This window comes from Oncorhynchus mykiss, chromosome 7 (genome assembly GCF_013265735.2).
Source record: "Oncorhynchus mykiss isolate Arlee chromosome 7, USDA_OmykA_1.1, whole genome shotgun sequence".
In the NCBI taxonomy this organism is placed as follows: Eukaryota; Metazoa; Chordata; class Actinopteri; order Salmoniformes; family Salmonidae; genus Oncorhynchus; species Oncorhynchus mykiss.
The window spans coordinates 25,994,512-26,019,316 of record NC_048571.1 but is presented as its reverse complement, the minus strand read 5'-3'; the positions used below and the strand labels follow the sequence as shown (position 1 = coordinate 26,019,316).

The 24,805-nt window shown below is 43.9% G+C and overlaps 1 protein-coding gene across 3 annotated transcripts in view; it reads left to right on the top strand.

The window, feature by feature from the left end:
- The window catches only part of appa (amyloid beta (A4) precursor protein a), a 41,648-nt gene that overhangs the window by 6,000 nt on the left and 10,843 nt on the right, over positions 1-24,805 (top strand). The window contains exons 2-10 of one of the 3 annotated variants that reach the window (XM_021608964.2): positions 15,216-15,383; positions 17,860-17,989; positions 18,223-18,335; positions 19,341-19,525; positions 20,035-20,342; positions 20,724-20,891; positions 23,793-23,926; positions 24,153-24,227; positions 24,492-24,641. In XM_021608964.2, coding sequence (XP_021464639.2) covers positions 15,216-15,383; positions 17,860-17,989; positions 18,223-18,335; positions 19,341-19,525; positions 20,035-20,342; positions 20,724-20,891; positions 23,793-23,926; positions 24,153-24,227; positions 24,492-24,641 — 1,431 coding nt within the window. Of the gene's footprint in view, positions 1-15,215; positions 15,384-17,859; positions 17,990-18,222; positions 18,336-19,340; positions 19,526-20,034; positions 20,343-20,723; positions 20,892-23,792; positions 23,927-24,152; positions 24,228-24,482; positions 24,642-24,805 lie in introns of all 3 variants that reach the window. The other 2 variants (XM_021608963.2, XM_021608965.2) reach the window with 2 other exon arrangements.

Here is a 24,805-nt window from a genome sequence, read left to right as displayed (position 1 = left end):
TTTTATCTGAATTTTTTTCTCAGTTGGCACTGCAGTAGGACATGTATCTGTCTCGGTCTTTTGTCTTTTCCTATGTAAATAGCCAGTCTTTTTCGTATATATCTTAATCTCACTTTCTATCTAAGTATACTTTCCTGCAACCCACCTCACCCAATGTCGTACGGAGTAGAGGTCGACCGATTAATCGGAATGCTGATTAATTAGGGACGTTTTCATAACAATCAAATCTATACTTTTGGACACGGATTTGGCCGATTAAAATAAATAATAATATTTGTTTTTTTTTTAATAATTTAAAAAAAATATCTATATATATATATATATATATATATATATATATATATAATAGTTAAAAAATATATTTTGACACCTTTTTTATTTAATTGTTTTAACCAGGCAAGTCGGTTAAGAACACATTCTTATTTTCAATGACGGCCTAGGAACGGTGGGTTAACTGCCTTGTTCAGGGGGCAGAACGATTTTTACCTTGTCAGCTCTGGATTCAATCTTGCAACCTTACGGTTAACTAGTCCAACGCTCTAACCACATTGCACTCCACGAGGAGACTGCCTGTTACACGAATGCAGTAAGCCAAGGTAAGTTGCTAGCTAGCATTAAACTTATCTTTAAAAAAAACAATCAATCATAATCACTAGTTAACTACAAATGGTTGATGATATTTCTAGTTTATCTAGCGTGTCCTGCATTGCATATAATCGAAGCGGTGCATATCGTTGCTCCAACGTGTACCTAACCATAAACATCAATGCCTTTCTTAAAATCAATACACAGAAGTATATATTTTTAAACCTGCATATTGAGCTAAAAATAAATCCAGGTTAGCAGGCAATATTAACCAGGTGAAATTGTGTCACTTCTCTTGCGTTCATTGCACGCAGTGTTTATGCAACAGTTTGGGCCGCCTAATTTGCCAGAATTTTACGTAATTATGACCTAACATTGAAGGTTGTGCAATGTAACAGGAATATTTAGAGTTATGGATGCCACCTGTTCGATAAAATATGGAACGGCTCCGTATTTCACTGAGAATAAACGTCTTGTTTTCGAGATGATAGTTTCCGGATTCGACCATATTAATGACCTAAGGCTCGTATTTCTGTGTGTTATCATGTTATAACTAAGTATATGATTTGACAGAGCAGTCTGACTGAGCTACGGTAGGCTAATAGCGTTTCAAACTTCACTCGCTCTAAGACTTGGAGTGGTTGTTCCCCTTGCTCTGCATGGGTAACGCTGCTTTGAGGGTGGCTGTTGTCGTTGTGTTCCTGGTTTGAGCCCGGGTAGGGGCGAGGAGAGGGATGGAAAGCTATACTGTTACACTGGCAATACTAAAGTGCCTATAAGAACATCCAATAGTCAAAGGAAATACAAATGGCATAGAGAGAAATAGTCCTATAATAACAACAACCTAAAACTTCTTCCCTGGGAATATTGAAGACTCATGTTAAAAGGAACCACCAGCTTTCATATGTTCTGAGCAAGGAATTTAAATGTTAGCTTTTTTACATGGCACATATTGTACTTTTACTTCAACACTTTGTTTGCATTATTTAAACCAAGTTGAACATGTTTCATTATTTATTTGAGGCTAAATTGATTGTATTGATGTATTATATTAAGTTAAAATAAGTGTTCTTTCAGTATTGTTGTAATTGTCATTATTACAAACAAAAAAAAACGTCAGATTTAATCGGTATCGGCTTTTTTGGGTCCTCCAATAATCGGTATCGGCGTTAAAATCATAATCGGTCGACCTCTAGTACGGAGCTGCTAATTTATAATCCTTGTAACTGGAACTTCCATCAGGAGCTAGCCAGCGAACTAGCTACTAGTCTTTGTTAGCCACGGCTAGCGGTTCTTGCTCCCCCCCCCCCCCCCCCCCCCCCCCCCCCCCAGTCATCAGCCAATCTTAGCTCGGACAACACCTGCCAGTGTGCACAACACGATATCAACCCAGAGCATATCGGACTTCTTCTCTCTACCACATCACCGGATTCCTGCCGCTCTGGATCATTACACCGGGTCATTACTCCGGATCATCGCAGCTAGCTGCTAACTCCTCTGTCCAGAAGCAAGCACCAGCTAGCCTTGAGCTAGGCCCAGATACCAGCTAATTCTAGGGCTACAATACCTCCTTTGCCAATTGGTCTGGACCCTTTATTGTCGACATGGAGCCCTGCCGATCGATCACGACTGGACTGCCGACGTGATCGCCCGATGTGGTCTCAACAGGCTATTCTGTTATGATGTTGCCAAAGAACCAGCTACTAGCCCCGATCCGTTAGCTTTTCTGAACGCTGTGCCCCCTGCTTGCCTAGCGTAGTAGTGACTACCGAACAGCACCCTGACTCACCTATTTCTGTAGAACCTTCAGTCCCGCTCAAAATGCCTTAGATAGCTTTTTCGTCCCACACAGATGCGGCCACCTCACCTGGCTTAACTTGTCCCTCCAGAGACGAAACCTCTCATCGTCACTCAACGCCTAGGTTTCTCCACTTTACTCACATCCTACCATACCCTTGTCTGTACATTATGCCTTGAATCTATTCTAATCTATTCTATCTATTCTATTCCCAGAAATCTGCTCCTTTTATTCTCTATCCCCAACGCACTAGACGACCAGCTCTTGTAGCCTTTAGCCGTACCCTTATCCTCCTCCTCTGGTGATGTAGAGGTTAACCCAGGCCCAGTAGCCTCTTGTTCCACTCCTAATCCCCAGGCTCTATCATTTGTTGACTGCTGTAACTGTAAAAGCCTTTGTTTCATGCATGTTAACATCAGAAGCCTCTTCCCTAAGTTTGTTTTATTCACTGCTTTAGCACACTCTGCGATGTCCTTGCAATGTCTAAATCCTGGCTTAGGAAGGCCACCACAAATTCAGAAATTTCCATCCCCAACTACATTTTCCGCCAAGATAGAACTGCCAAAGGGGGTGGAGTTAGCGTGCAGAGTTCTGTCATTGCTATCCAGGTCTATGCCCAAACAGTTCAAGCTTCTACTTTTAACAATCCACCTTTCCAGAAATAAGTCTCTCACTGTTGCCGCTTGTTATAGACCCCCTCAGCCCCCAGCTGTGCCCCTGACACCATATGTGAAATAATTGCCCCCCTGTTTATCTTCAGAGTATGTACTGTTAGTTGACCTGAACTGGGATATGCTTAACAACCCAGCCGTCCTACAATTTTAAGCTAGATGCCCTCAATCTCTCACAAATTATCATGGAACCTACCAGGTACAAATTTAAATCCGTAAACACGGACACCCTCATAGATATCATCCTGACCAACCTGCCCTCTAAATACATCTCTGCTGTCTTCAACCAGGATCTCAGCGATCATTGCCTGCGTCCGTAATGGGTCCGCAGTCAAACGACCACAAAAAAACACTTCAGCGAGCAGGCCTTTCTAATCGACCTGGCCCGGGTATCCTGGAAGGATATTGACCTCATTCCGTCAGTAGCGACTACCTGGTTATTATTTAAGTGCTTTCCTCACTATCTTAAATAAGCATGCCCCATTCAAAAAATGTAGAACTAAGAACAGATATAGCCCTTGGTTCACTCCAGACCTTAATGCCCAAAAATATCATGTGGTGTATTGCATTAGCATCGAATAGCCCCCGCGATATGCAACTTTTCAGGAAAGTTAGGAACCAATATACACAGGCAGTTAGGCTAGCTTTTTCTTTGCTTTCCTAACAGAAATTTGCATCCTGTAGCACAATCTCCCCAAAATATCTGGGACACTAAAGTCCATGGAGAATAAGAGCACCTCCTCCCTACTGCCCACTGCACTGAAGCTAGGAAACCCTGTCAGCACCGGTAATCTACGATAATCGAGAATTTCAATAATAATTTTTCTACGGCTGGCCATGCTTCCTCCTGGCTACCTCTACCTGGTCAACAGCTCTGATCTCTGCACCCCCCACAGCAACTTGCCCAAGCCTCCCCATTTCTCCTTCACCCAAATCCAGATAGCTGAAGCTCTGAAAGCGATGCAAAACCTGGAACCCTACAAATCAGCTGGGCTAGACAATCTCTCCCCCCCCCCCCCCCCCCCCCCCCTTGAAAGGGGGTGACACTCTAGACCCGAACTACCCTGCCTTTCTAAAATCTTTTAAAGCCAAGTTGACAAACACATCATCAACCATTTTGAATCCCACCGTACCTTCTCCACTTCGCAATCTGGTTTCTGAGCTGGTTACGGGTGCACCTCAGCCACGCTCTAAGGTCCTAAACGATATCATAACCGCCATAGATAAAAGACAATACTGTGCAACCGTATTCATCTACCTGGCCAAGGCATTCGACTCTGTCAATCACGGCATTCCTAACAGCAGACTCAACAGCCTTGGTTTCTCAAATGACTGTGTTCTGCAATGTTCTTCATCTCGTAGCATATTACAAAAGTTCACTGCAGGTACGTAAAGTAGCTACAAATATTTATAAAAAAAATGTTAACAAAATAGTTTTGACTGTATTGGGAGAAACCATCCCGTGGCTTTTTTCAAATACCCCAATATACGGTATACCGCTCAAGCCTAGCTTGTACGCATGCACATTCACTCGAATGTGCACAAACACATATGGGCATTCACACACTAGGGCTGTTCCCGACAGGAAAAATGTTTGGTCGATTTCCGTCATCTGTTCTTTCGAATATAATTTTTTTATTTTTTACAGTGATAGAGAACCGTATGGGTTTTAATAAAATCAAATATATTCATTGAGCTTGTCTGATGCTTTAATATACTTTAATATACTCTTTTAAAAAATGTATTAACTTCTATATGTAAAAATAGCATAAAGCCAACAAATGAAAATATTGCAACCTGCAGTTAGAAAATATCCTGATCAAAATAAATATCCTATGAATCACATTGGCTACGCATGGCCCGACTGCAACTAACTTGAAACTTATCAACTATTAACTTGGATCCAGCCCGAAGCTTGACTTGCAACATTGTATAAAATATTCTGGGCTCTGTTTCCCACACCAGTGAGCTCTGGACAGACACAGTTGTAGGCTATTTGGCAAGGGTTAAGGAGCAGTCCTTGACTTGGGCAGGAGTACAGACACCTCAGATGTTCTACTGCTTGAGCTTCTATTCCTCTTGTGGAGCTACTGCATCTACATATAAACAGTAAATATTCCTTTGTGGAGATGGTTGTCCTTCTGGAATGTTCTCCCATCTCTGCATCACTCCACCAATCAGGCCTTTATGGTGTAGTGGCCAGACGGAAGCCACTCCTCAGTAAAAGGCACATGACAGCGCGCTTGCAATTTGCCAAAAGGCACCTAGAGACTCAGACCATGAGAAACAAGATTCTCTGGTCTGATGAAACCAAGATGGTTTGGCCTGAATGCAGTGTGTCACGTCAGGAGGAAACCTAACACCATCCCTACAGTGAAGCATTGTGGTGGAAGCATCATGTTGTGGGGATGTTTTTCAGCATCGAGGACTGGGAGAGTTTTCCGGATCTGCTCAGGACCTCAGACTGGGGCGAAGGTTCACCTTCCAACAGGACAATGACCCTACGTACACAGCCAAGACAACGCAGGAGTGGCTTTGGGCCAAGTCTCAGAATGTTCTTGAATGGCCCAACCAGACCCCAGACTTGAATCTGAACGATCATCTCTAGAGAGACCTGAAAATAGCTGTGCACAAATTTCTACCAAGGCACACCTGTTAATTGAAATGCATTCCAGGTGACTACCTCACGAAGTTGGTTGAGAGAATGCCAAGCGTGTGCAAAGGGTGGCTACTTTGAAGAATATCAAATGTAAAATGTATTTTGATTTTAGGACTTTTTTGGTTACTACAGGATTTCCATGTTTTTTTCATTGTTTTGATGTCTTCACTATTCTACATTGTATAAAATTGTAAAAATAAAGGAACCTTGAATGAGTAGGTGTCTCCAAACCTTTGACTGTTATTAATATATATACACACACTAATAGAGTAAGAATTTGTTCTTAACTGACTTGCCTAGTTTTAAAAAAAATACAGTGCATTCGGAAAGTATTCAGACCCCTGACTTTTTCCACATTTTGTTATGTTACAGCCAGTCTTATTGCTTGACAATGAGGTTGTCAACTGTCATCATAGGGACACAGTAGCACATCTCGACCAGATGGGAAAAGACATCATCGTCATGGCCACGGCAACCAGTCTTCCGTTCCGGGTGCAGGGTGTAATTGGAATGTTGGCAGGCAGGGTGTGAGGGAAACGAAGGGCTGACTGCCCTCTAATCACTGTAACACACTCCCACAGCCAACCTACCCGGGGATCCGGTCCCAGAACCTAGCACCGATAGCATTACAAACAAACACACACACACCCCAAAGACCAAGCACATGCACCATTTTCCCATAGGTACTTAAGAAAAGTGTTGGAAAAGGTACAATTGTCAGACTTGAGTAAAAGTAAACGCTATTCATCAATTTCTTATATTGTGCAAACCAGATGGCACAATTAAAAAAATTTTTTTTTTTTTTTAAATCCTTTTGATTTAAGGACAGCCAGGGGCACACTCAACATTCAGACACAATTTACATACGCAATATGTGTTTAGTATCCACCAGATCGGAGGCAGTAGGGATGATGGGTGCCTGAATTGGACCATATTGCTCTTGTGCCTGAGCATTTGAAATGTACCGAGTTCTTTTGGGTGTCTGGCAAAATGGGTGTTAAATACATATTTTCTTTAGGAATGTAGTGGAGTATATTAAAAGTAGTCAAAAAAAGAAATGTGTATATACATATATATCCAAGAACTACTTAAGTAGTATTTTTATTTGTTTGTATGTCAGACTGACTATTTTTTTTATACATCCCCTCTGGCTATTTCTCTTTCCTCCCCAGTCATTGTTGATGTGCCTGTCTACTCAGTATCTGTCATTCTTATCGATCTGTTTATGGTCTCTCTACGGCCTGGCTGCATCTAAAACGGCATCCTATTTCCTTTAGAGTGCACAACTGTTAACCAGAGCACATTTCAAACACAGCCAGGGACCTAGACAGACCACAGTGTTGTACTAGTAGTGCACTACATGGGGAATAGGGTGCCATTTCGGACGCACCCGGTGTCTCTGGTGGGTAGAGACAGGCAGAGGACACTCTCCAGACTCCCGGGTCCGTACACTCTCAAGACATAATAGCTGATCTCGGATGACACTCGCTCCGCCAGAGGGTCTCCCTAGGTCTGAAGCTGATCCCAGATCCCAGTGGCAGGCCTGGGACACTCCGATAACACCACCGCAACAGAGCCACAATTAATGCCGCCCCGGGATTGTGGGACTGGTTCACAGAACAGGGCCCGGGAGGATTAAATCAATGTGTGTTTGATGATATTATACACTTGTTCTTCGGTGTGTGTTTGCGTTTATGTACGCCACAACACGTGCGGGTGTGCATGTGCCTTTTCATTCTAATAAAATGACAAAGCAGAGGATGGATCAGCTGGAAGAATTATAACCCCTGGTCAAAACCCACGAGATCCCCATGCAAACCAATGGGAAGCACCCTATACCCATTGGTCGAGCTAGAGGAATGGTCAGTGACCCACCAATAATAGCACATTGACACATTCTCACTGGACAATAGGTACCAGCAAGGTTTTCTGTTTAACCAAACGAGTCAATACTGACGCAATGACTGTGGCTCTTAGATACAATATGGAGCAAAGATAACGTGTGCTTAAAGATGTGTGATAGACCTGGTATGTTTTGTCTGGTTTCAGTATAGGTCACTGAATGAGGTCACCTGACTGAAATGAGGTCATGATTCAATTCAAATAACTTTTTGTCCTGTGTAGGGCTAACCCCATTTTTAGTCGACTGGTGGATTGTTTGGTTGGTAGGCTGTTGGTTGACCGATACTGTTTTTACTCTTGAGTTTAAAAAATATATATTTATTGCACGTCTTTGACACCTTTCTCAGTGGACTAATCCATTGCGGAGGCCGCGGGGATTGCACATGAGTAGTACATTTACCATGAATTCCCATTTCTAATCGTCAATGTTTGTTTGGTTACCGTAATTTCTGTTAATGCAATATACCCAGATCTGCTTCCCTTACACACTATCATAGAAAAACAATCAACGTGGCTTCTTGTCTCTGTGTAAGTATGTCAACCGTACGTTCCTACTAGTACCAGCAACCAGCTGGCTAGGCGCAGTCCAAAGATTATGCGTGGGTATAGGATTGTCTGACTTTATTTTCAGAAACGGACACTGTCTGTTTCATGGCCCACTTTCAGCATGAGGCAAATCTTCCCTGTGTTTTCAGGCGGTGGCTGGCTCTATTGTAATGCGTGTTCTAGTTTCCATGGCTTCAACTTTTTGCCGGTGGAGATGTGCAACTGGGATCACTAACCAATGCAGTGCACCAGCGCCAAAGGCGTGATTGATGAGAGCAGTCTCCCATGTGCTGTGCTAGTACCAGCAGTACCAAGCATTGTATTAAGGTAGATTTACTTTGGACTACTGTCATTTATATGTGAATTAGACTTAGGAGAAGTCTGGTCGAATGCCTTTCTTCCCGATTCTCCCAGAGAATTGCCCGATGTGCTATCACTTTACATTTGGTGTGCCGCGGTTGACCATTAATTGCACAGGTATAAATTGTTTGTTTGCCGTTTGGGGGGAAAACTCTTGATGTTGCGAGCTGGGACTGTTATTCCTGCATTTCCCTAAATGAAGCTTAAATCAACTGTATTAGCCTTTTTGATGTGTGCTTACGACAACAGTACATAGGTCTGTGTTACCTCCAATATGGTCTTTGATGGGGTACTTTACATGCAATATCTATTTCGAGTGTGCGGTAGTGAGACAACGGTGTCTTGTGACAGCAGCAGGAGGGTACCATGGGTGGTATCAGTGTGGATTGGGCCCTCTGTGGGATATCTCGGGCCAGGCAGCTCAGCGTAATCCCCCACCCAGCTTACTGCCGGCAGGCTGGCAAGCCGATAGATGAGATTGCAATGCTGCCGATGGATGAGTGGGCAGAGGCAAGCGATGGAGCAGGTGGCTCAGGGAAAGCCCTGTCTCCTCATGTCCACTACTCCTGTTCTATTATTCGCTTTCTCCCTCCCGTCTTTCTCTCGCTCATGTTTTGAACCCTGCAGCTAGGAAAAAAACGTTAACCATTACTGTTCTACCTCTCCCGACTGGTTTGTGATCCAGGGTGAAGTTTTCCCAAGGTACATATCTAGGATCTGCTTTCCCTCCCCCAATCCTAACCTTAAACTTTTGGGTCAGCTTTGTATCTCTTGCAATAAGATCAGGGTCTAAGGGCAACTTCACCCTACTCCATTGGTGCTCAAAGTTTATGCACCTTACGTACATCACCTTACTTGAACCTCATACGCACAAAGCCTCATTGTCCATTTAAATCCCTCCCTCTTTTGTCTCGCTTTGTTGCTTTCTCTCGCTCTTTCTAACCTTTCCATTCCAAACAGTCTGATTTATAAGACTGCAGTGGGATTTGGCTGCTCCCCAGGCCACCCCCCCCCCCCCCCCCCCCCAACTGTTTGCAGAGGGATGGAGAATAGAGGAAGGACGGAGAATAGAGGAAGGACATGATTTACAAGGCAAAAACAGATGAGGTGATTTTGAATACTGGAAAAGTGGTTTAGAGAGAGCGTGAGGGAGAGTGTTCACACATCAGAGTAGCGGGTAGGTCTAAAAGCAATATAGGGATTCCTCCACCTAGGCCCCTGTTTCAATTTCTTCACATTTTAAGACACTTAACATCTAAGTGATGGGGGGGGGCGACATGGAACTGGGTCAAATTTCAAACACATTCTAAAGGCCTTTATACATCAGCAGTTGTCACAAAGTGGAATTGGGTCATCGTGGTCTTTCTATAACAATAACCTTTTTCACACTATTGTCAACCTGAACTGTGCTCTTTTGGCTCGCTTTCCAGTGAGTACTGACTGGGACGATGGCCAGCCTGCTTTTGTTACGAACTGCTTCTTGCCAGCATGGTTTGAGTGGGGCATGGCAAGCTAACTATGCCTATATTCACTTTGGGCTGGAAACGGATATGTTAAGGGGCCAGTTCAGCTCGCTTTTAGTGACTGGACCTAGCAACGTGAAAAGAAAATATCCAAGCAATATGGTTTGGGTTGAGATGATAATGTGGGTATAGGAGCATCATGTGTTATCTGACCCGATCTACAGGGTTCTCCAACTCCAATCATTTGGCGTGCAGACTTTTGATCCAGCCCTGCAGTAATGCACATTATTCAAATATTAAACTACCAGAATTAGCTGAATCAGGTTTGTCAGTAACTGCAGGGCTGGATCAAAAGTTGGAGAACCCTGTTCTACATCATTGATTTCTTGTAGAGCAGAACTAAGACTCTGATCTTGCACACACATCACAAGGGAGGTGTACCTTTCCACTAGTGTAAATATACAGAGGAAAATGACATGAATGACAAGCAGATGTTTCAGCTAACTGCAGATCTACCCACTGGGGAAAGACATCAGTTCAACGGCTAGTTTTGAATTACTTTTGATCAAATTCAATGTGAAATCTGCAGAAATGTTAACCATGAAAATGGTTTTAGTTTTAAAGTTGAGTGAAGACAACAATTTCCCCAAAATCTTTTACGTTGATGACTTTTTGCAAATTTAATCAGTTTTCCATGTTAATTCGAAGTCGTCACATTTTCTGGTTGAAATGACATGGAACCACATTGATTAAGTTTTTATGGGCAGGTGGGACGGTAGCGTCCCACCTGGCCAACATCCGGTGAACATCCGGTGAAATTCAAAGTACCAAATTCAAATATTTAACATTCTTGAAAATATGTGTTATACATAAAAATGAAACTCAACTTCTTGTTAATCCAGCCGCTGTGTCAGATTTCAAAAAGGCTTTACGGCGAAAGCAAACCATGCAATTATCTTAGGGCAGCGCCCCGCATACAAACACATAAAAATCATATTTCAACCAGGCAGGTGCGCCACAAAAGTCAGAAATAGCGATATAATTCATGCCTTACCTTTGAAGATCTTCTGTTGACACTCCAAAATGTCCCACAAACATCACAAAGGGTCCTTCGATAATGTCCTTCTATATGTCCCAAAAATGTCCATTTTATTTGGCGCGTTTGATTCAGAAATACACCGGTTTCAACTCGCCCAACATGCCTACAAAGTATCTAATAATATATATATTGCTAACTTGGTCCAAACATTTCAAACAACGTTCCTAAACCAACCTCAACCAATGTAAATAATCAATACAATTTAAGACTGAATAAACTGTTTCCAATACTGGATAAACAAGCATGGGAAACAGTATTTAAAAGATCTGAAGTTATTTGGATTTTTACAAATTATCTTTAAAAGACAGGGTCCAAAAAAGAGACGTTTCTTTATTTGCTGAGTGTGTGTGTGTGATTTGAGAGAGAGCCATGTGTGCAAAGCTGTCAAGGCAAAGGGCGGCTACTTTGAAGAATCTCAAATGTAAAATATATTTTGAGTTTGTCATTTTTGGTTTGTTTTTTGAATACAACATGATTCCATATGTATTATTTCACTATTATAAAACAGTAAATTTAAGAAAAGCCCTTGAATGAGTAAGTGTCAACTTTTGACTGGTACTGTGTAAATATGTATTTAAAAGATATATATATTTTTTTTTTTCTTTTTTTTTCTACTCCTCAACAAAATAACATCTTGGTTGACTGACAGCCTATCGGCCAAACAATTGACCAGTTGACTAATTGGGGTCAGTCCTACCGTGTTCAATGACTATATAGAGTAGCAGTCTCTAAGGTGCAATGTTGAGTACCGGGTGGTAGCCGGCTAGTAACAGTGACTAAAGCTCAGGGTAGAGTACTGGGCGGAAGCCTAAGTGACATGTAGCTGAGGTCCTGACTCCTTGCTGATCTTCTTGGCCTTCCTGTGACACCGGGTGCTGTAGATGTCCTGGAGGGCAGGCAGTGGGGCCCCGGGGATGCGTTGGGCTGAACACACTACCCTCTGGAGAGCCCTGTGGTTGCAGACAGTGCAATTGCTATACCAGGTGGTGATACAGCCTGATCGGATACTCTCAATGGTGCATCTGTAGAAGTTTGTGGTTGAAGAGGCACTTGCTCCTTTTTCACCACATTGTCTGTGAATGGACCATTTCAGCTTGTCAGTGACGTGCACGCCAAGGAACTTAAAGCTTTTCACCTTCTCTACTGCAGACCAGTGGTTTTGGATGGGGTGTGCTCTCTCTGCTGCTCACAATCAGCTCCTTCATTTTGTTGAGGGAGAGGGTATTTTCCTGGCACCACTCCCCCAGGGCCCTCTCCTCCCTGTAGGCTGTCTTGTCCATTTTGGTAATCAGGCCTGCCACTTTTGTCTGCAAACTTGATGATTAAGTTGGGAGATGTGCATTGCCATGTAGTCATGGGTGAACAGGGGGTACAGGAGGTACAGGAGGGGGCTGAGCATGCACCCTTGTGGAGGTGTAGTTGCCTACCTTCACCACCTGGGGTCATGCCATCTGGAACATGTCAACACAAAGCTGACTAGGGTCATGATGATTTTGCACCAAACCGAAAATTGACAAACACAGAATGACTTCTTGAAGTTGTCCAGTAAAACACTCATTGTCGTTTTCCGTTGCAAAAGGTGGAGGCCAACCACCCTGTTTTGGAGTAGTTGGAAGGTCTATTTCCTTACTTTTGAGAGGCACTGGCTATTGTACCAGGGGACGTCTAGCAATTGCCCTAAGCTAGTGATATGCTAACTTCAATTATTACCCTGGTTTCGCGGGGGTGCGTGCTATGTCACTACAAGTTAAGTATAAATACAATAAATCAAAGATGTGTCAAATGTTATCCAGATTTGATAGCTAAGGGGATAGATGTCAAGATCAAGCTTCTTGGTTACGGCAGACATTCAATCCCCTCCTGGAGAGAGGTCCCTGTTACCTAAATGGGTTTGTGGGTTGCATTTTTGTATTTATTTTTATAGCGCCACTTGTATGCCCATTGGTAATGCTGTATGCACTGGTATGGTACAGAAATGGTATGACTGGAAATCTAGATACCGCACAACCCTAGTTTACTGTACACACGGATGAATACATTCTCTCACACACACATACTTCTTTTAACCTGTTTGTGGGTTTTATAACAATCTGGCCTTAAATGGCCGTGTACTGTTAGAATCTCCACCCGGCACAACCAGAAGAGGACTGGCCACCCTTCAGAGTCTGGTTTCTTCCTAGGTTCCAGCCTTTTCTAGAGTTTTTCCTAGCCACTGTGCTTCTACATTTGCATTGCTTGCTGTTTGAGGTTTTCGGCTGTGTTTCTGTATGGCACTTTGACCTCTACGGATGTAAGAAGGGCTTTATAAATACATTTGATTGACACTAACACAAGTGATTTCACCTGTTTTTCCACTGTCTGTATGTGCGTGAGGGATTTACAGATTTGCTTGGGCATGCGCTAGGGCATGTGGCCTAACAGGTTTGCTTGAAGGACATGAACTTCTTTAGGCGACACATCCGTCCCTCAGAACTACACTGCAATCTGATCTGTCTGAGTGTGTTTGTGTGTACACGTGCATGCCAGAATGTGTGCATGCATGCACAGTGCACGAATGGGCGTGTGCGCGTGCATATGAATGGGCGTGTGCGCGTGCATATGAATGGGCGTGTGCGCGTGCATATGAATGGGCGTGTGCGCGTGCATATGAATGGGCGTGTGCGCGTGCATATGAATGGGCGTGTGCGCGTGTCTGAATGGGCATGGGTGTGTCTGAATGTGCGTGCACTGTCTGTGTGTGTGGATAAGGATTACATTGTGCATTAGCTCAGAAAAGAATCAAGTCCATTCACAGTATGTCATCCTCTACTTCACAAACATTTGTTTTACTGCCAAACCACTAACAAGATTATAGAAAAACACAATGCAATCAGTCTCTTTCTCTCCTCTCGTTCTCTCTCTTCTCCCTCGTTCCCTAGTACAATGCTGTCTTTCAGTCTGTTTGTCCCCACCTCCCTCCTTACAGGATTCTCATTACAAGACCTCCTTACGCAGTAGCAATGGACACACATACGTGCTCACACAAACATACTCGCAGAGATAGATGTACACACATCAATGGAGTTGCATAATATAATTAGTACCCGTGAATAGGCATTGGATGGACAACAAAGGGGCGCGCACACACGTGAGCCAAGCCAAGCATGCATACCCCTTGGCAGGCTGGCAAACTACAGTACATGTTCTTTCTCAGTGCTGCCACCTGTAGGATATCGAGGATACGTGCGTGGTGTACGCAGTCCAATGTGCCTGTATGTGTAAAAGCTTTAGGTTGGAGGTTTCATAAGAGACTGCAATGGTGCTGTGGGTTTTTCAATCACAATTCGGTAGGAAAGTCGACAGTAGCAATTATTTTCTCTCACCGTCAAAGAAAGCCTCTCTTTTTGCCATGGGTGTAGTGTGAATTTGCCCCTAGGATGCTGATCTTGGGTCAGTTTTGTATTTCCCACACAAATCTTAAAGGTTACGATTGTGGGAGGGGAAGCTGATCCTAGACCTGTACTGAGGGGAAACCTCACACCGGAGCCTCATTGATGTAACACGTCAATGACTGAAATGCCACCCAAACTCTAATCTGTGCATCTATCCCATATATTGGGCACTGGTCAAAAGTAGTTTACGAATAAAGGGTCTATATCTTTTCCCCCGCTTACACCTCTTTGTTCTCCTCTTATTCCTGCCTCCCACTTTTTTTTTCTTGAATCATTACCCTGTTCTCTCCCTTTTTTACACATTTTCAGTTTTTCTCCAATCTTCCATCACTCCATTCCTCTATTCCCTCCATCCATTCCTTCTCCACATCATTCTGCCATTTATGAAAAATGTATTTTTAAACATTCTTTGTAATATATTGTTCTGTGTCATGTATTGCCAATTCTTTGTGGGGCATGTTTTAGAAACTTCTGCCATCTTGAACAAGTCTCCCTGGCAAACAACAATGACAGCAAACTGTATAAATAAAAGCTAAATGAAAGGAACCTAATTTCGTAAAATGTTGTATCAAATATTTTCTGCTGACCATTTGGATTTCTCACTTCTCGCACATGCCTACCGAATACCACGGAACGAGAGTAAATGAACAATTCTCTTTTTGTGTCTCCATCCCTCCACTTCTCCCTCCCTCCCTCTCAAGGTGCCGACAGATGGTGGGATGGGCCTGCTGGCGGAGCCCCAGGTGGCCATGTTCTGTGGGAAGCTCAACATGCATGTGGATGTCCAGAGCGGCAAATGGGAGTCAGACCCCTCCGGCACCAAGAGCTGTATCGGCACCAAGGAGGGCATCCTGCAGTACTGTCAGGAGGTATGGAGATTGGGGTCGGATATGATACGATACAATAACTTAATATACACTCCCGGTCAAGTTTTAGAACACCTACTCATTCAAGTGTTTTCCTTTATCTTTTTTTCTTTATTCCAAATTGTAGAATAATAGTGAAGACATCAAAACAATGAAATAACACATGAAATCATGTAGTTACCAAAAAAATGTAAATATATTTGAGGTTCTTCACTCTTCTTCTTGGTAAAATAGCCCGTACACAGCCTAGAGGTGTGTTGGGTAATTTGTCCTGTTGATAAACAAATGATAGTCCCACTAAGCCCAAACAATGTGGGATTGCTGCAGGAACCAAAAATCTCCCATTTGGACTCCAGACCAAAGGACAAATTTCCACCGGTCTAATGTCCATTGCTCTTGTTTCTTGGCCCAAGCAAGGCTCTTCTTATTGGTGTCCTTTAGTTGTGGTTTCTTTGCAGCAAGACCTGATTCATGCAGTCTCCTCTGAACAGTTGATGTGTCTGTTACTTGAACTCTGTGAAGCATTTATTTGGGTTGCAATCTGAGGTTCAGTTAATTGCCCATTTCTGACGCTGGTAACTCTAATGAACTTATCCTCTACAGCAGAGGTAACTCTGGGTCTTACATTCCTGTGGTGGTCCTCCTGAGAGCCAGTTTCATCATAGCACTCGATGGTTTTTGCAACTCACATTTTCCGTATAGAGTGACCTTCCTGTCTTAAAGTAATGATGGACTGTCGTTTCTCTTTGCTTATCTGAGCTGTTCTTCCCAAAATATGGACTTGGCCCTATTTGGTCAAATATCTTCTGTATACCCCCACACCCCTTGTAATAACACAACTGATTGGCTCAAACGCATGAAGAAGGAAAGAAATTCCACAAATTAATTCAACAAGGCACACCTGTTAATTGAAATGCATTCCAGGTGACTACCTCATGAAGCTGGTTGCGAGAATGCCAAGAGTGTGCAAGGCAAAGAGTAGGGATTATTGTTTTTTTGGTTACTACCTGATTCCATTTATTATTTCATAGTTTTGATGTCTTCACTATTATTCTACAATGTAGAAAATCTTTTTTTTTAAATACAGAAAAACCCTTGAATGAGTAGGTGTTTTAAAACACCTTGATCGGTAGTGTATAATAATAATAATGTATTCCATTTAGCAGACACTTTTATCCAAAGGTGACCTAGTCATCTTAGCACATACCCATAGACTTCCATTCATTGCGCTACATGCTAGTCAGCATTAGCTTGCGAAACTACCTCTAACTTCCTGTATACTGGACACAGAGACGACGTGTTATTCACGAGTTCATCTGACTCTGGAGAAGTAAAGTGGCCTCGTTGGCAAAATCCCGAAGTGTCCATTTTAAGAGTGCTGGGCCAGTAACCTAAAAGGTCGCTACTTCGAATCCCTGAGCCGACTTTGTGAAAAATCTAACGTGCCCTTGAGCAAAGCACGTAACCCTAATTGCTCCGGGGTCGCCATCAGCAATGGCTTATTCTCCAAGTGTGTCCCGGGGAGTGGGATATGCATAACTCATTTTCAATTCACATGTGCGTATAATACACACGTGCAGATGTATGAAATAGGAAAAATGAAAGCACCCACATTATTTATATTATTATTATTAGTAGTAGTAGTATTCTGGCGTTGCAAGCATTATGCTCTACCGACTAAGCTACTGAGGACCTACTATAATGTCCATCAACATGGAAATGTCATTTTGTTAGGTCACCGTACTAAATACACATTTACGTAATTTAGCAGACTATCCAGAGCGACTTACAATAGTGAGTGCATACATTTTCATATTTCACATCAACCAGGACTGCCCGGAGGTGGGAGAGGAAGGGGGGATAGATGGGGAGGAGAGATGTGAATCAAGAGCTACATATTGCAAGGAGCTTGGGGGGGGGGGAGAAAGAGTTCAAGGTCAATAAATGTGTTTCATTTACATGGCACAATGCAGTTGAACTCTGAATTTTGTGATGATAAACTAAAGGGAGGGAGAGAAATAAACAACCGAAAGGCATGTGCATAGAGAGGAGTTGGAGTGTAGTGCTGTTAAAATGGAGATTGAGAAGAATTGGGTCAGGGAAATGGTGGATAAATGATAAACCAATTGAAAGGTAGGAAAGGAGGGGTGGAGTGAGTTAGTCAAGTAATTGGATGAGAGGAGCAAAACAGGAGTAATACTTGGAGAGGTGGATTAGAGGAGAACTGAGAACAATTAAGAGGGAGAGGGGGATATGGAGAGACGGGGGAGTAAAAAAAGAGGGCTTTGACCGGATGGTAGGGACGGATGGGAGGATGTGGACGAACGGTGATTGGGAGAGAGCGGAAAAGAGTGCTCACTGCCCTGTGAACGGATGGTGGGACAGAGGCGGAGGAAGAGAAAAATCGTAGATAGAAAATGGGATGGGGGGGTGTGAAAGGAGATGATGATAGACAGACTCTGTGTTTTTTCTCTCCCAGGTATACCCTGAGCTGCAGATCACCAACGTGGTGGAGGCCAACCAGCCAGTCAGCGTCCAGAACTGGTGCAAGAAGGGCCGCAAGCAGTGCCGCAGTCACCTGCACATCGTGGTGCCCTACCGATGCCTAGGTACAAATGCACTGTGTGGGGGAGGCTTGAGTGTGTGGGTGGGGTTCGCTGTGTGTAGGGGGGAAATATGTGTTGCGTGTATGTGAGGGGGGGAGGGAGAAATAGATTAATGTGTGCGTTTGTACTATTTGAATTCCATCCCTTAATAAAAAGTGGTTATTTTGTTGTTGGCAGATGTTTTTTTTTTGTTGTTATGTCTGTATATTAATTGGTTCTGTTTGTGTATGGTGCAGTGGGAGAGTTTGTCAGCGATGCCCTGCTGGTTCCTGATAAGTGCAAGTTCCTGCACCAGGAGCGCATGGACATGTGTGAGAGCCACCTGCACTGGCACACTGTGGCCAAAGAGGTGAGATCACGCGCGCACACGTACATGCATACAACGCTGATTGCGAGCCAGGCCTAATCGACCAACGTCAGTGCCTGACCTCACTAATGCTCTTGTGGCTGATTGGAAGCAAGTCTCCGCAGTAATGTTCCAACATCTAGTGGCAAGCCTTCCCAGAAGAGTGGAGGCTTTTATAGCAGCAAAGAGGGTCCAACTCCATATTAATACCCATGATTTTGGAATGAGATGTTTGTCAAGCAGGTGTCCACCTACTTTTGGGCATGTAGTGTTGTTAGTGGAATTCTAAATTCCTCTGTATTATTTCCCAATCAGAATGAATTACTCTGTCAATGCATTCTTTGGGATTGTAAGACCCAATATTTTTATAAGAAATGGACAGAGCCCCGGTCTTAAAAGTCAGGTAACAGCGTTTAATTCAAGAGAGTACTCCGTACATACACATTTTACCACAGGTTATAAACTGAAAATGACGTCAGCGTTTCCTAAATGTTCTATCTCTTCATGACACCGGTAGAGAGGCCCTATAGTTCTCGAGCTTTCCCTCCTCTCCTAAAGCCAAGGTCAGTCACTGTAAATCAGCATTCTAGACAGTCTGGGGATAGTCCGTCCCTGCCATCTGGAGATAGTTCATTCATTTGTACAAAGGAACAGACCGTCATTGTTACTAAACTCCTGACTATATTATATACAATTGGGAATGGGAGCAAGAGAGAAAATTCATATATGTACAGTACATAATAGCATTTGGACTAGTTAGTCCTGATTGAAATGTATACATAATTAGTCATCATTGATAAAAATTCCCTTAACAAGTGTATGATTCACAAAACCTGGAGCCGTATGAATCAATTATCTCAGAGTAGACGTGCCGATTTAGGATCCATTTTGTCTTTTAGATTACCTTGAATACAATGACATGGACGGGGGGAACTGATCCTAGATCAGTGCTCCTACTCTTGGTACACACAGCCCTTGCTTTAACAGCCCCATCCCTCTCTCACCCAGTCCTGTGGAGACCGCACTTTGAATCTCCACGACTACGGGATGCTGTTGCCGTGCGGCATCGACCGTTTCCGGGGGGTGGAGTTTGTGTGCTGTCCGTCAGACAGGGAGACCGACAGCACTGAGCAGGACGAGGACGACTCGGATGTGTGGTGGGGAGGAGCCGAGACTGACTACACTGACAACAGGTACACACACAGGAGCTCATACAGTACTCCCTTACATTCATACTTATACTATCCTCGCCCCCAGGCTATTGTGCACAGTGCATATCAGCCTGGGATATCAACAATTCAAAGTTGGCCTTATTGGGAGAGACCATAGAATTCTATGGGAGTGACCTACTGAGTAAAGTATTTGTCATTTAATTTTAGCTAATCACACAGCTGTGAGGCTGACCGTAAACTGAAGTGTGCATGACACACTGGGTAGGGGGAAGGTGTTGTGAGAGGTGATTGATTGGTACATTAAGCCAATGCCTATGTGCCTGGAGTTTCTACCGGTCTTTCGGTAGTGGCTAACAGCAGCGAAGTTTGACTCGCTGATCCACCAGACTTTTTGCGCAGAAGTGTCTGGGAATGAGATTATACTTATTATAGCACTCACACACACCCACAGTACACTCGCTCATAACCACGTTACTCACACACATCCTCACTCTCCCTCTTTCTACCTTCCTCAATCATCCCTCTCACAGTATGGAAAGGGGGGCAGCAAAGCCAGCTGGGTTCACACCCCAACAGCAACAGGAGGAGGAGGAGACAGAGGAGACCGCCCCTGCCATGGTAGAGGAAGAAGAAGATGATGATGATGAGGAAGAGGGGCAGGAGGTGCTGGACAACGACCAGGATGGAGACGGGGACGAGGACGACGACGACGAGGAGGAGGAGGATGATGACGATGACGTCATTGATGAGCGCGACGATAGCGAGCCCACCACCAACATCGCCATGACTACCACCACCACTACTACTACCACAGAGTCTGTGGAGGAAGTGGTCAGAGGTGAGGAACTGGGAGGGCCAGGGGCCTTGTGTGTGTGTACATAATTTATTCTTGTCTATTTAAAGGTTGAGTGAGTGTTTTGCAGGGGTGGAATTGGGGGGGGTGCAAATCTAGAAACTCACCACTAGGAATTCAGCTAAATCCCCATTCCACCACCCATATTTCACACTAGTGTTTGACATTAGTGGTGTGTAAGTTCACACACCATTGGCATGCACACGCCTGTACGATAATAAGAATGTGTTCCAAATGGCACCCTATTCCCTATATAGTATCCCTATATATATCCCCATATTTTGACCAATGTAGGGAATAGGCCGGGTGCCATTTGGCACTCACCCTGTGTGTGTGTGTGCTGACGGCTCATTGCCCCCCTACCAGAGGTGTGTTGGGCGAATGCGGAGACGGGCCCATGCCGTGCCATGCTTGCACGCTGGTACTTTGACCGCGAGGAGGGCCGCTGTGCCCAGTTCATCTATGGCGGCTGCGGGGGCAACCGCAATAACTTTGAGTCGGAGGAGTACTGCCTGTCTGTATGCAGCAACGTCAGTAAGTCAGTCACACAGACAGCGCCCTGTCTACCTGTCTGTCTGCGTGTCCACGTCTGAAAGCTAGCCTCTGTCATTAGCCCTCTGGCTAGCTAACTGCTAACCACGCTAATACTACTTCACGTTACATGCTAACCTCTGGTCTCACGAACCACCACTTGTACTGTCTGTCTGTCTGCTGCACTGTTAGTAAGTCGGTCACACAGACTACTTGTCTGTCTGCGTGTAGTGTCTATGTTGGCTAGTTACTGTCTGACTAGCTGTTAACCATGCAAGTTCTCGCTAACCTGTGGTCTCACTTAACTAAATCTTGTTGTACTGCCTGCATCGTCAGTCACACGGACAGCGGAGCTCCCTGCCTAACTGTCTGTCTGTGTTACACTGTTAGTGTCCACGTCTGCTAGCTAGTTTCTGGTTAGCCGTCTAGTTAGCGTCTGGCCCCTTAGTGCTAACTACACTAACCATGTCTCACTAACCACCACGCATTGTGTGTTTACTGTAGACTTGGGTGATATACTGGGGTGTTTCGAAATACAGATGGTATGATTTTCAATTACCGTTAAAAATAATTTGTGTGTAGACTTTTTTGGGGTGGGGGCACCCCCTGCTAGGGCCGCTACGCCACTGCTTATAACCACAAGTTAAGTATAAATATAACAAATCTAAAATGTCCAATAAATGTTATCAGATAAATAGAAATCCAAAATGGATGGTGTTGAGAGATAGATGGGAGAGGTTGAATGGAGCTGAAGGGTGGGATTAATAACAAGATAACCAATGTAAAACATACGGGGTCTGTAAAATGTTTATAGGTTCAGAAATTTGTGAAATAGCACAGTTACAAATAGAAATCAAACTGGATGGACATCAGAAATAGAGGAAGGACTAAAAACAAACAAAATATAACTATTGTAAAATAGATTGTCTGTAAAATGTGTATAAGGTAGACGCTTAAGTGTTATTGTGTGTGTGGATATAGTTACCCAAAACATATATTGGGGAAATGGTACAGACAATGACTTTGCTTCCAGAAATCCACCCCTTAAACTAATTCAAAATGTTATCTGGTTTGCTAACTGCTAGCCAAGGGGCTAGATGTAAAGATCAAGCTTGTTGGTTACAGCAAAGACATTCAATTCCCTCCTAGATCAAGATCCCTGTTACGTAGTTTTTTTATATATATATTTATATATTTATTTATTTATTTAAATAGCGGCCGTTGTGTGCACATTCGGTAATACTGTATGCACTTGTATGGTACAGAAACAGTATGACTGTATGAAAATCTAGATACGGTCCAACCCTAGTTTACTGTACACATGGACAAATACATTCACACACACACACATCTTTTAACCTGTTTGTGGGTTTTAGAAGACACTAACACGAGTGATTTCACCTGTTTTTTTCCCCCCCCACTGATTCCGTATGAGCGGACAGAGTGCGCGCGACAGATGGAAGGAAAAAGTTTCTCTCGCGCTGATTCGAGTGTTGTGTGAGGCAGTGACCTGACAGTCAAGTGTGTGAACGATCCATTCAGCGATGGATCACTCTCGCCCTCCTCCTCCCCCTACTTTCTGTATATCTTATGTCTCCCACGCCCTCCTTCTCTCACTAATCCTGTCTTTCACTCCATCTCACCTCCTCTGTAGCAGCCTCTGAAATTGTGTGTGTGCGCGCGTGTGTGAGATTTCCACTTGGTTGAGCATATCGGAGGTGTGAAAGACAGTGTTGTGGTTCCACCAGCTAGCAATCCTCTACCCTCACATTTAGACTTCCAAGTGAAAATTGTGTTAACGGTTCTGCTTTGTTCGGATCGCAAAAAAATGCTCTTGGTTGTTTTGGGACTATTGAGTGTCTGTGAAAGGAAGTCGTGCTTATCTCTGAGACAAACCTAAAACAAAAAAAACATGCTTCACATGACACACACACACAGGTTCCAAAGTATCAAATCAGCGCTTCCTTATTCATGTAAGAAGTATTATATATTTATGCTGTTCAATGTTTAATCAAGGATGATAATGATAGGTACAGTATGTCACGTAATGTAATACACACACTTTAGCCTGGGGATATTTTACAACGTCGTTCCTCTCGGAATGATATTACATATTATACAATTGACTTTTTCCTGTCAAATGGATCACAGGTCATGCAAGGTATCCCAGCCTTAAGGCATAACAGCTTTTTACTCACTTTTTCTGTAGTCAAATAAATGGGCAAATTGCTAAAGTAACTCTTCTAGAGGATTTTAATCAAACGTCTAAATGACTTGGACTGTCTATAGCAGTCACATTAATGGAAGAGATTTGTTTTAAAAATATATATATATATATATTAAAGAAATCACGGTTGGAATATTCCCGGAATCTGGCCGGAACAAGCAGGAAATCTGGAATCCTCCAACCAGGACACACACACACACACACCAGCCACCCTTCAAACACACACTTCTCTGCTTTTTCACTCTGTATTGTTTACTCTCGTTCACTCGCTCGATTAATCACTAACCAACCTGTTGTTGCTAACACTTGTATTATTAATCGTCTAGCTTTAGTGTTTGCTATTATGGAGCTGCTACATAGTGTTGGTAGTTTGGAACTTCTGTGTTTTTACTTGGTATTATATTACTGCCTCCGGATCCTTATTTCGGTCGAGTCAAATACTCTGAAGGCACTTATCGTAAGTCACTCTGGAAAAGATGGTCTGGATTTTGAAGAGGAAAGCAATGAAAGAAAAGATTCCCGGGGAAGGTGAAGGAACAATGGGGAATGGGGGATACCTGAAGACCAGATTGTAAGAGTCATTTTCTAAATTTCTCTCCATCTCATCCCCTTCTCTCTCTCCTCAATTGCACCCGCACCCCCTGTCCTCCATGTCCATTTACCCCTCCACCACCCAGTGCCCACCGCCACCCCCAGCCCTCCCGACGCCGTGGACCGTTATCTGGAGACGCCCGGGGATGACAACGAACACGCCCACTTTGCCAAGGCCAAGGAGAGCCTGGAGGCCAAACACCGCGAGAGGATGTCCCAGGTAGGATAGAGGGAGCGAGAAGGGGTATGGGTGGAGGGTGGGAAAGACGGAGGGAAGGGGCGATAAAGAGGCGTTGAGAGTGGAACGGGGAGGGAGGATGGAGAATGGGTGAGGTGAAAGGGAAGGAAGCAAAGACACGGTTGTGGTGAAAGATCATGTATGACTATACCCGGAAGGAAGGAGTTAGATACAGCAGTAACGTGTCTTTCTTCCTGTATGTGTGTAGGTGATGAGGGAGTGGGAGGAGGCCGAGAGGGAGGCCAAGAGTCTACCTCGTGCTGATAAGAAGGCTGTCATCCAGGTCAGACACACACAGAAGATACTGATTGAGCATTTATGAATATGTTTGAGTGACTGTCAATGTCATAGCTGTTGTGTGCGTGTCTGAATATTTGATAATAGTGTGGTAGGTGGTAGTGACTTTTTAATTTGTGTGTGTATCATATACTATGTGTGTCTTATCATGAACCCATCATCTATGTTAAACATGTGTGTGTATATTAAATGTCATGTTGTACAGTATAATAATGTGTGTGTGTGTGTGTCTATCACACAGCGTTTCCAGGAGAAGGTGGAGGCCCTGGAGCAGGAGGCAGCCAGTGAGAGGCAGCAGCTGGTTGAGACCCACATGGCCCGGGTTGAGGCCCTGCTCAATGACCGCCGTCGCCTGGCCCTGGAGAGCTACCTGACCTCCCTGCAGGCCCAACCACCCAGGGTAGGTAGAGAGTACATAGTAACAGTATAACACACACACAGTGTTGCCTGGCCCTGTAGAGCCACCTAACTGCCTAGCCACCCAGGGTAGGGACACACACACACACACACACACACACACACACACACACACAGTACATATGGATCATCCTCCCATTGTCTTAA